At 47.4% G+C, this 17689-nt stretch overlaps 1 protein-coding gene across 1 annotated transcript in view; it reads right to left on the bottom strand.

The window, feature by feature from the left end:
• Positions 1–4248: 4248 nt before the first annotated feature.
• The window catches only part of TMEM132C (transmembrane protein 132C), a 191477-nt gene continuing 178036 nt past the window's right edge, over positions 4249–17689 (bottom strand). The window contains exons 6-9 of the mRNA XM_048322621.1: positions 16656–16861; positions 15956–16229; positions 15096–15287; positions 4249–7305 (exon numbers count right to left, since the gene is read on the bottom strand). Coding sequence (XP_048178578.1) covers positions 6106–7305; positions 15096–15287; positions 15956–16229; positions 16656–16861 — 1872 coding nt within the window. The 3' untranslated portion in view covers positions 4249–6105. The remainder of the gene's footprint in view (positions 7306–15095; positions 15288–15955; positions 16230–16655; positions 16862–17689) is intronic.

The following is a 17689-nucleotide window of genomic DNA, read 5'->3' as shown; positions in this document are numbered from 1 at the left end:
AATACCTTTCCTTAAAGTGACTCCTCAGCATATGGAGATTTTTATGTCCATTACCTCAGCTAGAAGCTGACATCAAGCTTCCTGGCTGGCCTCCCCCTCCATGTGCTCGTGCTGCTCTCGGAGTATTTCTGAAGGAACATACGCTCTCTGCTAACTGAGCAGGTTTGGGGAATTAGAAAGGTCATTTATTAGTGCCTGTGCTGGGCCATGGATGGAGCTGCTGGCAAGGCAGGATCTGCTTCCCACCGACACAGCCACCTCATCCCTCCCAGACCCCCAGCCCAGGATGGGCTCTGCCTCCCCCTCCCTCCCCACAGAAGCCCCTCGCAGCTGCGGAAGGCTCTGGCATTCAGGGGGTTGGTACCAGTGCCCTGGAAGGGAACACAGGCTGGGGAATTCCCTCCTCACCCAGCAGAGGTCTAACGAGAAACTGGGTTACCTGCGGCCCCCTGAGCATCCCCAGGGCAAGGCTGCTGCAGGTGACAGAGCAGGGCTGGGGCAGCAGAACGAGTCCCACAGAGGCCGTGCAATTGCTGCAGGTGCCGATAATTTCAGGTAAAAAAAGCTTGGTGAGTCTGCAAAGTCCTCAAGCTACCAGCCCTGCTCGTTTCCCTCATCCCCCACCATGATCTTGCACTTTATTTTTGTAATACTAGGCTGCAAAATAAGACACAATGCCCTAGAAAGCAGAGAGGATATTCCTGGAGTACTTTTACAGAGCGTGTAAAACTCCTGCCATGCTGATGGATGTGCAATGATGAACCTGGAGGCAGGATGGAAAAAGTAAATGGCAGATCCCAAAACACAGGGGTGGAGTGGAAGAATGGGAAATGGTGCATTGATTTGCCAAAGTGCTTCTGTTAAAGAATATTAATCATCCCAGACAATCCATGGAAAGGCCCTGTAGCAATATCATATTAAATTAGTAAGAGTCCCATCATCACGGTAGGCTCAGCTCAGTTTTATAAGATGTATGGTGTCATCACACCAAAGAGTTGTCCCTGGATGATTCTACTCCTACAGCAATTGCTGCACAACGACACTGATGTGACAATCCTCAACATTCTGGGTGCCTGTCTGTCTCCCACAGGGCTCTCCACTGGCAGTGCAGCTGCCCAGCAGCAGCCTCATAAGCTGTACAACTCAGTTTGGGAACCAGAATCTTCCCCAGCATCAGAAAACACTGAATTAGCAGCCCTTGCCAACAGTACAGCCCATCACAGAGCTCCTCGGGGGCTGGCAGAGGTGCTCACAGGCTCTGGCACCTCAGGGGGTTGCGCAGATCTCACCCCCAAGCAGGAAAATTATCACTCCAAACCAGGAAAGACCACAGGGAAACGATACACAGATTACAGAGAGCAGAACACAGCCCTTCCCTTCACACAACTGTTCTCTCATTCCTCACTTCTGCAACAAAACCATCCCCACCTCCTTCCACCTCCCCTCTCCCCACCAATGCAAAGCACGAACTTGTACCAGTGGCTTGTCATCAGTAAAGCCAACAATTAAATCTGCAGTCTCGGGAAGCTGGGTGGCAGCTTCAAATATCCAACAGTGAAAGAAACATTCTGTGAATGAGCTGGGTCTGACACAGCAGAACTGGCAACCCTCAGCCAGGCGCCTCTGCCGCCGAGGGGCTGGGGCAAAACTCCCCAAACCTCCTGCAAGATTCCCCTGCTACCTGCACTGGGAGCCAGACAGAAGTGCCCAGGTAGTTACAGAGCTGCAATCTGTTCATGAAGGGCTCCAGCCTAAATTGTGGCTTCCAGGAATTCAGTTGCTGCTCACATTATCTGAATTCAGAGGATTAAACCTGTCCCTGGCAGCTCAGGCGTGCCCCAGTGTCTGCTGCACCCACCACCCTCAATGGCCACAGAGCAAAGCAGCTTCCCAAAAACCTTCAGATCCAGGCTTGAGGGGAAAACAAAAGGGAAAGAAGTTACCAGCTATCTCTGAACACACCACTGCACCTCCAGAAACCTGCAGGATGGCCTGAGAGTGCACAGAGCAGCCCCTGCACAGCCCAGGGGACAGACAGGTGATTAGCACAGGGTGTCTGCAATTAGCACAGGGTGTCTCTGCAACTTGACACAGCTCAGCTGAACATCAGACAGCTCCAAGATGCTCGAGGCTGGCTTTGACACTGTTGCTTCACACAAAGAGCTTTAATTCTGAACATAAGCATAAAAAGAATGGGTCTGAGTTTGTCCAAAATAAGTAATCAAGAGGGAGAGTTATTGGGTAATTTGCATCATTATCTCTGTCTGCTGCTGCATCTCTGCTGACAGCTCGTTTTTGAGCACTGAAATCTGGCCTGGGAGCCTTTCAAAACAGAGCAGTCCTCTTGCTGCCATGGCTGCTTGGTCTGGGACTTTGGCAAGGAACAAGAAATAGGTGTGGAAGCACTGGGGGTCAGCGTCCTGTTTCCACCCCAGCAAGCCGAGAGCAGCACCATGAATTCACTGCCTCCCTGCTCTCCAAAAGCGAGAGCCTTTTCCAGGTCACCTCTCAAATGTAATCAATGTCAAAGGATTTCTAGAGCTGAGGGCAAGTGAGCATGCTGGGGAAGGATATATGGACTGCCCAGCAGCCCAGCCCTACGAGCAGGATGCAGCTCTGCTGCAGGATGTTCCGTGGGGCTGCTGCACTGGCAGGGGCTCCCACGGACGCACCTCATCCCCTCAGCAGGGGCCCTCACCTTGCCAAAGGTAGGGCAGCACAAACAGAGCTTCTCCTGCTGATTCCCAGACTCAGGACACTTAAACCACACAACTTCCCCTCCCCTCCCCTCCCCTCCCAATGGAACTCAGTAATAAAAGAAACCCAAAAGCAGAACTCACTTTTTGCTCCGAGGTCCCTTCTGTCCCAGCACCAGCAGAGCTTCACTGACCTTCACCTGCTCTCCTCTGCCACAGCTGCCTCCCATCACACCCATCACAGCTTCCACCAATCCCGACCTTCACCTGCCCTCCCCACCTGTCCGGGCTCCTATTACCGACTGTTCCAGGTGATTTCACTAATTACCCCTCCAGCAGACAGCCCCAGCTCCGCGCCAGGCCTGGGGAAGGGGAGTGTGTTCATCCAGCACTGTCTCCTGAGGACACAGGGCCACTTCAGCCTGCTCACATTTTTATCCTCTACAATTGGAAGTCACTGAGCTTCTCAGATGAAAGGCTCTCCTCTAAGTGCAAATTATTATTAATGAATTTCTCTCTTGGCTCCTTGACAGGAAAATGTACCTTGCAGCGTGTTATCTTCGCAGCCATGCCCCCCTGGCACCGGCAGATTCCCTCTCCTGGCAAGTGAGGTGTGGTGACAGCAGGGAAGCTCCAGCAGCTCTCAGTGCCCCATCCCAGTGCCTCTGTAACTGCGGCGGAGCAAAGCCTCAGAAATGTAAATCCTGGCATTTGACCCAATGTGAATTTCTCAAATAAGTGATATTTCACAGCCCAGTGGTTTCCTCCCTGCTGAGACAATCGTTTATGGTGGCTCACTCAGAACAGGGCTGTGACAGAATTTTTGGTCAGTGCCGACAAATTGAAAAACCTCAGTATTTGCCTCTGAAGCCCTGTGTTCTGTAGCTTCAGAAAAATTAAATGCGAAGGCAGGGCTCAGGTTTTTTCCCTATTTTGTTACCTTTTCAAATCCAGCCCGTCCTCCTCTGCCAAGACCATGTGATTTGGTCACCTTGCTCCTGTCCAGCCACCAGCACTGGGTTCCTGGAGGTGCCACCCCTTGCAGGTGTGGCACAGGAACGCCCTCCTTAAAAATGCTCTTGGACCTGGTACATTCTGTGCTACCACAGCCTATTCTTTTTGCTCCAGTATTGTGTTTCTCGCTCCCCTGCTGCTGCCTGTTGCAGCTCCACACTGTAAATGCCTTTTTCACCTCAGGGACGCCTGCGTTTTCCCAGGAAGAGCCACACAGTTAATTAATGATGCCTGGGCTGCAGGGAGCTGCCCACACCAAGAGCAGAGCCCTGGAGCTGCTCGTGCTGGTGGAGGCATGGGATGAACAAGATGGATTGTGCCCCTGCCCTGAACTGTGCCTGCTGCTCCTGCCATCCATCATCATCACCACGTGCCTGGGAAGGGGAACTGCTTCACCCAGGAAGGGTCAGAGCAGGGAAAAACTTTCATACATCTCTATTCTCTCTCCAGAAAGTGGCTTAAATCATGTTCCAGGGCAGTGGATGCAGCACTTGAGCACAAGAATGACAGAGGAGCCCCCTCCCCTGAGGAAAGGGAATTTGTCAAGCCGTGTAAAGCATTTTAATTACAATTCGTATAACATGTATAAATAAATATTACATTCTTTCAGTCTACAATGCATACTAGGCATACCTTGTTAAAACGTCCATCTATGTTACTGGGTGGCAGGATTGACTCTGTCCAAGTAAAAAAAACCGAACTACGGAGTTTAGTAATTAAAAAACCCAAAACAACGAAATAATGGCAAGGACAGGACGATGCAGGTGCTTCTGGCTAACAGTCAGGACATAACACTGCTTTCCAAAGGCCGGATGTGCCACCTCCTTTTAGTTACCAGAGGTTTGGGAGGACAGTGGTTTCCTCACGGAACAGATCTTGACCTGTGTCCTCCACAAATATGAACTGGCACCGAGCCAACACAGTTCTGCCACTCCACGAATTAAATCTCTTATTTTGTATTTGCTTCCCATTTATTACGGGGTTGGTGTTTGTTTATTCAAAACATCAGCTTTACAATCTAGTCTAAAATTTTCAGTCTGAGCTGGTCCAATGGCCAAAGAAAAAAAAAAAAAGAAATTTATAAAATAGCTCCAGTATTTCTTGATTTTGCTCCAGCAATATTTCCCTCCCTCCCAACAGTGTGTCCAGAGGCCAGCTCTCCCAGTACAAGGAAATAAAAGTTTGGGGGCAATCAGTGTCTTTCTGTCCATTCTTCTTCTTGCTTTCAGAGCTTGATGAGAGCTGGTGAATATCAGAATAAACAGAAAATTCCAGCACAAAATTATGAATTCATGAACTTGGTGAAAAACCCCTAAACAAACCAAACTCCAGGCTGTACATATTTGGCCTGTGATGGTGTCAGTTCCAGGTACATTTAAGATGCACCAGTGGGGCACTCCCATCGCTTGGTACTTCTAAAAGCTAACAAAAAACAGCACCTTCTTCCCTTGGTGAAACGCAGGAACTTTGGTTGTGGAAATTTAAAACGAGCAACTAAACAAACAATCCAAACCTGAAAGGAAAATGAAGATTCTTCCAACCAGAACGTATTTCTAGCTAGGGTGAAATGGAGGCTCAGGCTTTCGGAAGAGACATGGAAATTATTAGTCAATACTTATCCCCTGAATTCTTTAAATGACAGGAGACTGTTTACAGCTAACTGAGAAACAGAACATTCTTGGCCCACTGTGAACTTACTGAATTTTAAATTTTCCTGTTTTCAAGATATTTAAAAGAAAAATACAAGAGGGAAAATGATTCTGTTTCAATTTACAAGACAAATGGAAAAGCAAAAATGAAAATACCAGGTAATTTCTTCCTCCTTCGCATGTAATGCCAAAGACACATCTTCAAATGAAGGAATAAAAAGAAATGGCTTAAATACCAATATAAAAAGTCTTCTTGTGGGTCATATGTCCATAACTGTGATGTGCTATTGGAACCAGAACAAGTTATTGTTTGCCTCTTGCTCATTCTTTTCATGCTCTTATATTCTCTCATTTCTTTTTACAGATATTTTTGGTACTGTGAAATATTACCATCATTATTATTTGTATGACCCATAAAATCAATTTTCACAACCTCATCTTGCCCAGTTCATCACATTGGTCATACCATTTCCTTGTTCCTTTCTGCTATTTATATTCCACTTCCTAAATCCACGAGTAGCAGAATAACCACTGGAAAAAACCCCAAAACCAATAAAACCAACGAAACAAAGTGAAAAAACAAAAACAAACCACGGACAATTTGGCAAATTTCTTTCCCTGATTATAAAAACTGCCTCATCATTTCTCCTGGCGATTCCTTCCCCTCCCCCTCGTCCGTCCCAATATATACTGTAGAACTGAAGGCATCAAGGTGTGGTTAAACCCCAAAAAAACCCAGCAAGGAGCTACACTTTGTCTTTGAACTTCCCCATGTAGTTTCGTATCTCTTTGGAGTCCCCCAGGTCCATGTCCTGGCACACCCACTTAATGTCATCGTCATTGCTGCTGAGGATGGAGTTGACGGTGGGGCAGCCGTCGTCGGGCGGGATGGTGGTGAACGTGGTGAACTTCACCCGCTTCCGCTTGGACGTGGGCGAGTGCAAAGGCTCCGCCTTCTGCTCCTTGCCCGGCCTCCCCCCCGGGTCCGCGGCCCTGTGCACCTGGCTCTGAGTGTTCTTCTGGGCGCTGCCATTGAGCAGCTGGTTGCTCTCCTCGCTCCCCGAGCCCCGGTCGATGATGGTCGTGTGCTCGTCCTGCTGAGGTGACGCGTCTGCTGTGTTCTCCAGAAGTTCCGCCTCGTTTCCCAGCCACACCCAGTCGTGGGAGTGGGTCATGGTGGTCTGTCCTTCCACCAGGACCTGCTTGTGGCGGTACTTGAGTGCAAACGTTGCACAGTTGATGAGGAACACCAGGATCGCCAGGCAGAAGACCCCCAGCAGAGCATACATCCCAATCTCCAGGTCACTGAGGCCCCGGGGTGTCTGCACCAGGTCGCTGTCCTCCATGCCAGCCCCGCCTTTGGGCAGGTCCACTTGGGCGGGGAAGTTGGTGAAGTCAATGGGGATGTTCTGCAGCTGGCTGTCGTCCGAGAGTTTGCCGCCGTCCAGCCGGTTGTTTCTGATGACTTTATTTTTGAGGATGGATTTTGCCGTGGTGCTGACCTTCCTGAGGGGCCCCTCCTCCCTCTCTGCTGAGGAGCCGCCGTAGTAGCGCCCGTCCTGCCCGTAGCGCTCCTGGTCTGAGGCCTTGTGGCGCCGGTCGCTCGCGTGGTTCTCGATCTCGTCCGCGTCGTAATCGCCGCCCGCATCCGCGTCCGCGTCGTTCTGCCCAAACTTGACCTTGATATTGCCGCTCCCCACGGCCAGCACGCTTTTCCTCTTGGACTTCTGGCAGGCTTCAGAGATCATCATGTCCACCTTGATCAGCGCTCCCTGGCCTTCGCCTTCTGCCGCCACAACGGGCCATTTCAGGGCAGGGCTCTGGTGGATGGACACAACAGCTTCGTCCAGCGACACGGCGGAGAGGGAGAAGTCCTTGGGGTCATAAATGTCCAGCGGAGTAACAGAGCTGTCACTGAACTGGACCCAGGTGCTTACCACAGCTTCCTGAAAGGAGAGGGACATGGTTAAAGACAGGGCCTTAAATAAATCAGCTCAACCCCCTGCAGCTCATCAGGCTCCCAGCTCTGACTGGCAGCTGGAGGAAATGGGAGACACCGGCTCTGCACTGCATTTAAAGCAAACCAAGCCTCGACTGACGGGGCGCACAACTGGGCACATCTGTCACTAAAGGGTCCACTGCTATCCTCCCTGAGAATGTTTTGCAGAAGGACATGTAAAATAATTGATATGAGATGTCCTTCTCACCAAAGTACCCATTAGCAGGCTATAATTTTACAAGCTTTGTAAGGAAAGTCGTTCCCGTCGTACAAAAGCCGGAAGAGGCAAATCAGAAAAGTTACTAGAGGCACTTGACAGAACACTTATTTTCCTCGTGTTCTACATGCACAGGTGTCGTGGGGCGCTGTCAAATTAAGGCATGAATATCTTAGCAGGAGTAAGGAGCTACCACAGCATCCTGGAAATGGCTGGAGCAGAAGATTCATCTGAAAGAAAAAGACTCACAGAACAATTGCTGTTTTGCTGGAGAAAGGTCTAAGTAAAACACACATTATCCTTGAGACAACTAAAAAGTCCACCAAATTTTTGTGTCAAGCAGAGGAGGATGGGGATTCTGGCATGATCTCTACAATAAAAATACAAATGGCCTGGATTTAATTGGTCTGTCTTTGCTCTCCGCAGGTAGCACTGTTAGAAGTCATCATCAGAAGCAAACACAAAGCCAGAGGTCAGCTCTTTGCCATGTGAAATCCCTTCCAGATGATACAGATATTTACTTCTCCACATCTCAATAGCTTTCTTTGCGGGACATTTCTTTAATTTTTCATTTGTTCTATGCCTTGCCCGTTCAGGCAGCAGACGGCCAGGCAGATTGCCAGAGTGCAACTTCCCACAAAAGTGAAGTTCTTTGCTTCCCAGACTTCAACCACAAATGGCTCTAATAACTTTACACTTGCGTACATCAGAACAACCGGGCTGAAAAACCAGCACTGGGGAAAAACACTGCCACCCTGTTAATGTCCAGTCATAATACAAATTTACAACTTAATATGGTTTTCAATTGGCTGCAATTTGTTATGCTATGGTCATAAACAAAGAGAATTGCTACCCTTCTAGTTGAATTTAAAGCTTTTTCAATGAAAACAGCAAGGGGCATTTAGCTGTGCAGAAGGTTGGGTCATACTGCATATTTGATTTCCAAAGCACTACCAGCAAGTACTTGAGGGACTGAAAGAAGAAAAATAAGTTGTGGCACAACAGGAAAGAAGGCAAAGTTCTTGGTGATTCAAATTTACTTCAAAGAGCTGAAATGGAGCCAGGGTAACTCAGAAGCTGGGAAGAGTGAACTGCATAAGGAAATTAAAACATCTGATCTTTCACTGGAGAAACAACCCTGAAATGGCTGAACAGACAGAAACACAAAGCTGCAGGGCACAGCTCGAATTTCTATCACAGAAATCTATAGTAGAGCAACGCCGGTCACAGGAAAGCAAAGGGGAATTTTTAATGGATATGTGCAGAGAGGAGAAGATTCATCTCCTCAGGCAATTCAACACCCTGTTGCTCTCCTTCTCCCTAAACAAGAGGTCAGCCTCGTGTACCACTGGGGAAGATACACTGACTTTCCATCAGCCTATGCAGGGGAAAACACCAGCATCATTTCCAGCACATCATCACTGCCTGCCCGCGGTGCTGCCTTTTGGAGAGCAGCCTGAGAAGGGAAGGGCAGAATTTTGGACAGGTAGGGCTGGAAATGATGACACCTGTGCCTCCTTCCCAGCTGGGAACATCCACAGCTCCGCATCTCTACAAGACTCACGTCACTAAATCCTTTGTGCATTTGGACTAAGTTGCCAGCAACTTCAACTTTTATTCTTTACGCCATTGCTCTACTATTCTGCATTCCTGGTTTTATGAAGCAGTGACAGAGAAAAACGAGATAGCAGTCAGCTGAAATTTGCAGGCACACATGTGATTTACTGTAGGTAACAGAGGTGTGCACTGGCTTAGCCATTATTTTCTACCACACTGACGATTTTTATTTCCAAGAGAACCTTTTTTCAGAGGAAGAACCAATTCTTTTCACAACACAACATTGCCGTGGACAACATTAATTAAAAGGGAAAGAAAACAAATGAGAGAAACAGAGAATTTAAAATCCTGCCAGAACATATTGTATCAGCCCAAATATTCCATTTGAGATCATCTCCTCTCATTCACATCGTTAGAGGAAAGCCAAAGGCAGGGGAAGGAAGTGAATTTCCCAAATGATTATAAATTCTGGAAAGCTAAAAAGAAAAAAAGGGAGGAAAAGGAAATGATTTAGTGCCACGTCCTTCAAGGAGCTGTTTCTGCAAATCTGGTGTACCACATCAATAAATCCCCTCCACATCTCTGACAAGGTCCTCCAGTTACTCTCAGGAGATGAAGATGGATTGGAGCCTTCTCACCTGCGAAGTTGCTGCCCCTCGTCTCATGCCCTCAATGCTGAGGTGACAAATGCTTGTGCTCTTAAATTATCAAGCATAAACAAAGGCTTTGAGGGATTATCTTGCTTTCCAGTCTTTCTTTCCCCCACTTTTCCTCTCTCTTCTCTTCACACACACACACACAGAGGTGCTCAGCTGCTCTCCCAGAACGAATGACCTGCACGGACACATCGGTGCCACTGTTCCCCACAGAGCAGGAGGATCTGCAACGCTGATCATGATGTGAAGTGAGTCCAAGAACGTTCACTCGATCATGTTCATAACAGCAAAACCCAGTACAGAGATGTAGAAACTGCTTCCCACAACCACTGTTGATTATCATCAGGCTTTACTTAAGCACATAGAAAACTTTATCAAGACATATTTTGTCTGAATTTTCCCTTGTGCCTTTGCTGTTCTGTTCCTCCATTACAGGTGTAATTTCAGCTCTTGATCTGTGGCAGTTCCACCACCTTTTCTGGCCCTCAATTACATTGTGGCTTACCAGTCCAAAGATACCATTTGATAAATCTTCTTGGATAAACTGGTTGCATTTTAGAGAATTCTGCTGCTTAGAAACAAAGATCAGGATATTTGATTTTCTTCCATGCTCAGAATAAAGAGGCCTTTTAATGGTCTTCATTCACTATAGCACAAATAAAAGTATTTGTGGATAAGCCCTCAGTTGCTGGGGTCAGCTGCAAGAGTCCTGGAGTGAGGTAGGACATGAGAGGAAAGAAATGGTTGGCTCTGCAGAAAACAAATACATCCCTCCCTCAAATAAAGGCAAAGGAATACTGTTCTCAGCAGCTTCTATTAGACCAGCACTGATTGTTCTGTCTGGGGACTCGAATGCTGGAATGGATTTCCCCAGCAATTTTATCACATGAAATATCAAAGTATTACATGTGCATTTATTTTTAAGCCTGTGGCTGGTGTAGTAAGAATTGGGCTTGATCGTTACGATGTGGAAATGAAAGGCAGCCAAGACTCAGATCTTAATTCAAACCATGCATTCCCCCACTGTGTATTTCTTTCTCTCCTTTCTGTCCAATCTGCTAATGTGACATTCCTTTCCAGTGGGAATTTGCTTGTAGTTCCAAGGGAAGAATTCAGATTCTAATCTAACAATGCATCCCTTCTTCCTTTCCCATGCTGCTTAATTCCTTTGTCATTCCTGTGAGCCATTACATTGCTCTGTCAGTTCAAAGAAGATATAAATACAATTTAAGTGTAACTTCCACTGCCAGGATGGGGTAACGAATCCACACCATAAAAATACTCCTGGTATCTGTTATTTAACCATGAGATGTCAGTGATTTCTCAGAACTGGTTTGCATGAAGGCCACAAGCTAAACCAGACCATCCAAAAGGCAGGGACATGGGAATGACCCTGGCTTGTTGTCCTGACCAAGGGTGCTGGGCACCCTCCCCTCCCAGCAGAGTGAGAGCAGCCATCCCCAGCCTCAGGGCTGGATCTTGTCACTGATGTCAACAGGCCCTACACCTGGAAACACAAGAACTTGGCTTTTAGAAAGCACCAACACTGCTCTTTTTCCCTGAGAAAACGTCTGCAGTTTATACATTAATGCACAGAGCTGTTTATTAAAGGCCTTTTTTCTTCTTTCTTCACTGACCCATTTCAGTTCATCAGACCCCTTTAGACCCTACAGTGACAAAAAACCTGGGTATGACTCTGAGCTTCCCTGCAGAGCCAGCTGAGCTTTGAGAGTCTTTGAAGCTCACTTAGATCAGAAGACACTTAAACACTGTAGGTTTTCTTTTGTTTACATTTTGGAGAAGCCTTTAAGATGACAGTGTTGATTTAACAACCGTCAGCAAGCCAAATGGAACAGCTTTCCTACCTGAGCAGATGGCCACTAAAAATAGATTACTCACAGCTACAGTTTCCAAATTTTGAGAAGTTACTTCATCTTTGGTATTTAGAAGTTGGTCAACCTGCATCTATTTTTAGGCACCTAAATCACTGATCCACTTTTCAGTGCCAATGAGCTCCCTATTGATTAAAAAATAAGATGGGCTCAGCATCCCTCAAGGTCACCCTGCCACAGCAGGTAATTAGTTGCCCAGCTATAGACAGAGGTGTCTAACTTAAGGCATCCAAAAAAAGGCTTATCTTCTTTAGAGTGCTTTGTATTTATGGAGAAACTGCCAACTTTTCAGGTGTTTTGGCTGCTTTGTGCTGCGTATGCAGACAAGATGTGGTCATTATCAGCCAGTCATTATGGCCACTGAAAGAAAGCCACAGCACAAACTCCGAATTCGTTCCTGTGCTACTGAAAGATCTGCACCAGCACAACCTGTGCAGTGCTTTGTGCCTTGCACTGCACCCACAGAGGCACTGCTGGCTGTGCTGGGGACAGTGCTGGGCCTGCACAGCCCCAGTTCCCCAAGCACATTTGTTCATCTGGGCTGCAGCTTGGCTGCTGGAGGTGCTAAAGGGGAGCCAGGGAAAATAGCTGACCAAGAACACGACTCTTTTTTTCTGTGTGACCATGCTGACACATACCCAATTGTTCCTGAGGGAAACAAAACCTTCAGCTGTCTTAATTTTGTTTTTCAGTTGCATCAGTAAGGTTTGCATGAGTTACTTGGGCCTTTTTATAAACTTGCTTGAGAGGAAAAGACACTTAAATAATGAAGTTCTCACAATGTTCAAGTATATGCTTACTCCTGGCCTGTCTCCTTGGAAAAAACCCTCTTTCAAAAGGGCTTGATTTTCAGAAAACACTCAGCACTTGCCTTCAAAATTCCAGCTCAGTCAGGATCTCAGCTGATGCACTCCAAATCATGAGTCACTTCTTGCAAAATTTAGCCACAAACATTCCCACATTTGCATTAATTTTTCTAAGGGAAAGTGACTTAAATGTTACATCCTTCATTCAAACTGCAAATGAAAGGAAGAGATGTCTGTGACTCTATAGGTCACTCCTACGCTGTTTCCTTCCATTTATTTCCCAGTGTGAAATCTATTCCTGTCTTGTTTTTGGTGATGGAGATGCAAAGTCCCTGAAGTCTTTTCAACAGTCTACAGGCTGAGGGAGACTTAGGCTGGAGGAAAAACAAGTGTCTTACAACAGGGTAGAAAGTGAAATGAGCTCAGCCTCTGGACAGGGAAAGCATCCCAGAAAGCAGGGGCTGTGCTCAGAGTGAGCAGGCATGGTCTGGAGCCAGACACTCACAGGCTTCAGCAGGAACTGGCCCTCACAGATGCCCCGAGGGAGGAGTGATGCTCCCAGCAAAGCCTTCCATAGGGAAGCAGGCTGGGCATTCCTCTTTTTCGGGGAGAAGAGGAGGTGCTGGAAGACAGGCAGAGGCAATGGGCAGGCTCCAGAGGGGAGCTGGGAGGAGAGGCAGAGCCTGGAGGGGGAACCCACCAGAACGAGCTGCTCTCTGCTTGTAGGGAATTGGGACAGGAGGCACCAAGCACAGGAGCAGTGAGAAAAACCCACAGATCTGGGACTACTCCTGACAACCTTGGGCATTGCAGAGCCTGCTGGAGAAGGATTTCCACTGCCTTCTAATGGGAGTCTGGGTCCTGGGGTTTTTTTCCCAGATGGAGTCTGGAGAAGAAATAAGGAAGATTTTCAACTTCTATAACTAAGAAAAAGGTGCTTGATTGTCTCTTGCCTCCTGTTTTACAGTGGGTATCTTCAGTGAGCACAGATGGCACGGTGTGACCCGCAGGCCCGGGACAAGGCCAGCAGGCCAGCAGCCCTTCACACTGCCCAGCAGCCCCAGGGCAGAAAACACTGCTCAGAACCAGGGCCTAACATCCCCACTCACCTCTGCTTCAGAAAAGTGCCACTCCCAGGCACCTGAAATTGTCCTGCAGAGGAACAGCAGCTTAAACCAAATATTTCACTGAAATCATTTCAGAACATGGAGGCTGGGAAAAATCATTTCAACCCAAACCACGTTTACACATTTTTACTCTTTTGTATTCCTTCCTAACTTGCCAGCTGCAGTGACATATAGTGACATGTCACATCATATTGCCACGCCATAAACAACAGGAGGTGTCACGATGGGCACTACTGGAATGCCCTGGCAGAATAGGCCACAACCCAATGCTGATAAATATCTCTGCATACTCAGGACAGGCCATCTATAAATCTGAGAAGCTGACAGTGGGACTGGGCAGCCTTTCCAGAGCCACAAGCTCTTTTATCTGCAATCAAAGCCATGATTCTTTCAGTGCTGCTGCAGAACAGGATTGGGTTAGAAATGCTTCAGTTTTTGTTTTCACAGTCTTTGAAGACAGCATGCCAGATGTGGTTTCTAAGCCCTGAAGAAGGGTATAAATGGGTTAATTACATAAGATTCTTATGTTTACAGGATGCAACAAATGGAACAGATGGGCACCACGTCCTTCTAGTTCAGACATTTTCCTGTCACTAAGTTATAAAACAAACGAAATTATTTTTATGTTCCAGAAAATTAGGTAGCAATAATCATGAAAGTGGGCCATAAAACTTGACTTGAGATCTCTCCGTATCTATGTGAGATGAAAAACAGTTTCTGCAGGAGGAGTAGCTGTGGACAGACTTAATTGCATGGTCCCCAGTCCCAATCTTCAAATCTACCGACTGAGCGAGCGTGTTCCAGTGCTGCTGACCCTTGGGTTTACTCTGGGCCAGAGTGACTGTTGGACTTCATCTGGTGCTGTTCTCCAATCTTCTTTTCCACAGAGGTTGTGACCTGAGACAAGCTGCTTGAAAGACCCCCTTTAGAGAGACGGGAATTTGCTGGCTTAAGATCAGCACATGAACTGGATGAGGAAACCCCCAAAATCCATATGAAAAATAAAAGGAGAGACGAGCCTGGCAGTGTGTCATGGTTCCAGGAGGGAGAAGAAATGCATCTGGCCATCTTCTGCCTCTATTTTACAGCTCTTCAAGATATTAAGCTGTGACACACAGAGCTCTGTGCTCTCCAGCATGAAAAACAAGGGCGTGCTCATACAGCAAACCAGGATCACTGGCCAAAGACTGCCCATGCAGTGAAAACAACACGGGTTCATTAGCTAAAGAAAGGGTATTAAAAATGTAAATAGCATCAACTTGAGCGTAGTGAGAACTTTTACTGCAGATGAAGTCCATACTTGAAGGGAAGAAATGACAAGGCAACTCCAGAGTACCTGCAAGGAAAAGCAATGAACATGGACATGGACTACACCTGAAGTCTAAATTCTGAACTCGTTGTGAATTATCATCTGTACTTCACACTGGTGAAATTCTGCCCCATCCCAGAAGGCAAACCCAGTAAATCCAGAGTGCACAGTACCTGCTTAGGAGTGTGAAGCAGCTCTTGGGCAACAGCTGTAGCCACAATGGCCCTGCTGGTGGCTGCACTCGGCTGCAGGAAGAGCGAGAGCCCAGACACCAGCTGCACCCCCAGGTCTGTTATGGTCACTTTGTCATCCAGCACAGTCACTGTCTTCTCTGCCAGGATGGAGTCAGACAGAGGAGACAAAACCTTTGGAGAAACACAACACAATCAACTTAGGAAAAGGCTGATCAATTATTACAACCTTTCTTAAGGTCATCGTCCCTTCTTGCCTCCAAAGCTTTGCACACAGAAATGCAGAGCACACAGAAAAGGGAGTCTGATCTCGTCAGCAGGGTCAGAAAACCTGAGTGGAGGGGTTATGGCTGAGAACCATCCAAGACTGGGAGCTGTCCTGTCCCAGCTGTGTTATTTGCATCGTGTCACCACGAGAGTGGATTTAAAATTTTCTTCTCCTGTTACTCTGTGTTCCCGAATGGATGAGCTCGTTAAACTTCCCAACTACTCCAAAGGGAGGCTAGCAGCCTAGGATTTGTCCTTCACTTCTCGGCTTGGAAATTCTTGTTCCTCTTGGTTTTTTTCTGTTTCTGATGGAAGATCAAGACAGCAGAATATCCTTCCCTTCACTGAAACTAAGGGCCATGCTGCTCTCTTTAGGGAACTACGGATAGCCAGTTCATGCACATGCTGTCTCCTCCACCTTCCTCATACCCACAGGCTAGATTAGCTCTATTAACCCTTTCCACACTGGCTTTAGTAAGGATTCCCATCTCTAACCCCACACCGAGGTTCTCTGTGGGAATGACAGCGTGTGGCAGTCACAGAACCATCCCAGAACCCCTGCCCAGAGCAGGTACCTGCATCGTGGTCATTCCCACTTCCCGTCCGATCAGGATCCTGCCTTCCTGCAGCTTGGCAACGTGAGGATCCTCCAGCTTCATGAAGTCCCTGACCATGTCTGTGATGTCGAACTGCCAGTCGGAGCCCAGCAGGTAGCTCAGCTGCCCCCAGGGGCCGGAGTCCTCAGCCACGAACTGCGTGAGCACCCTGACCATGGCGTGCTGGTACTGCAGGGTGCAGCCCCTGCCCCTGCGCTCATCCTCATCCTCGTCGTCGCTGTCCCTGGTGGGCCTTTTGGCAGCAGAGAACGAAGCATAAAGAAATGTTTTCAAGAACATCAGTGAAAATTAACGTTGGAGTGCTAATGGAGAGTGCCCCCTTAATGGAGAGAGCCCTCCCTTCTGGTTTTTTGGACCATGGATGACCCATGGCTGGAGGAGCACACAACTGGACTGTGCCTCTTTTCCATCTGTGCTGCCATCTCCAAACAGCAACTCTGCCACTGGACCTTACCAGAGTTCCACACTGTACTCTGTTGCCCAAGACAGACACGTGCACAGGAGCAAAAATCCCACAACTTCTAAAAGCTTTATTTTATCTGCAGATGCCCAGTGCAAATCTGGAGATTCCAGTACTGCTGCTCCTCAGGGGAAGACGCTGCATTTTGGGAGCACTCATTTTACAAATCACCCAAGAAATGTAGCAACTCAAACCCACCTTTTGTTGGAAACAACAGGGACTCGCCAGCCTTTGATCTGGCTCAGTTCAGTGTCGGAAATGTCGATCTGAAGGGGCAGGCGAGGCACCCACACCGTGATCTGCAGGGGAGCACTCAGGTACTGGTACGTGAAGTTCACAAGAGCATTCACCTTGCCTTTCATCTCCTTGCCGTTGACAAAAACATAGTCACACCTGTCAGAAACCTGAGAGGGGCAAGAGACAGGGGAAGGAGAAAAGGTGATCACTGTGACAAAACAAGCTCCAAGTGTAATCCTGGCGGCTCAACCCCAAAACAAACAGAAAAGGCTCCCTTCTCTTTCTGCATGTTAATGATGGCCTTGTACAACGGGAGCAGATGAACACAAAATCCTTCCCTGGCTCAGGAGGCACAATTATGCTGGAGATGCCTAAAGACTGGATACTATTTATGAAGCCTGCGGTTGATTTTCCGTCTGCGATGCAGCAAGCTACAAACCAATGGCAGTGCTGGGGAATTCGTAATGAGCAAAGCTCCTTCCCAGCTTGGTCAAGAGGAACCCAGCAAACCCAAACTGGTCTCCACAGGGGCAAGCAGCCAGTCAAAGCTCTACCCTGAGGATGACCTTCATCAGGGGGCGATGCTGCTTTCAACACTGGCCCTGCAGTAGATTTCACCCACTGAAGAGTAGCAGAAGTCTACTCATTTCCCCTGCAATAAACATTATCTGTTTATAAATGTTTACATTTTGATTAAAGCTGTAAAGTATTTCTAAACGCTACAGTAGATTTATCATTAATATGTAAATGCTGTCCTGAAATATAAGCAAGCATTATCATAGTCGTGTAAGAGTTATATCAGTAATCACTTCTTTAATCAGTGTTGTAATTTACAGACCATTGAGTTTTCTCATTTATTATGTTACTGAGTACTAGTGATAAAATCACTCCTGGATATATAAATCATTAAGAGAGATGCAGATAGTATGAAGTGACTCCATGTGATAAAGTCATTGTCATTTCTATTCCTAAAGGTGTCATAAATGTCTGGGGAA

This window comes from Corvus hawaiiensis, chromosome 18 (genome assembly GCF_020740725.1).
Source record: "Corvus hawaiiensis isolate bCorHaw1 chromosome 18, bCorHaw1.pri.cur, whole genome shotgun sequence".
Taxonomy (NCBI): domain Eukaryota; kingdom Metazoa; phylum Chordata; class Aves; order Passeriformes; family Corvidae; genus Corvus; species Corvus hawaiiensis.
This window is presented reverse-complemented; position numbering and strand designations above follow the sequence as displayed.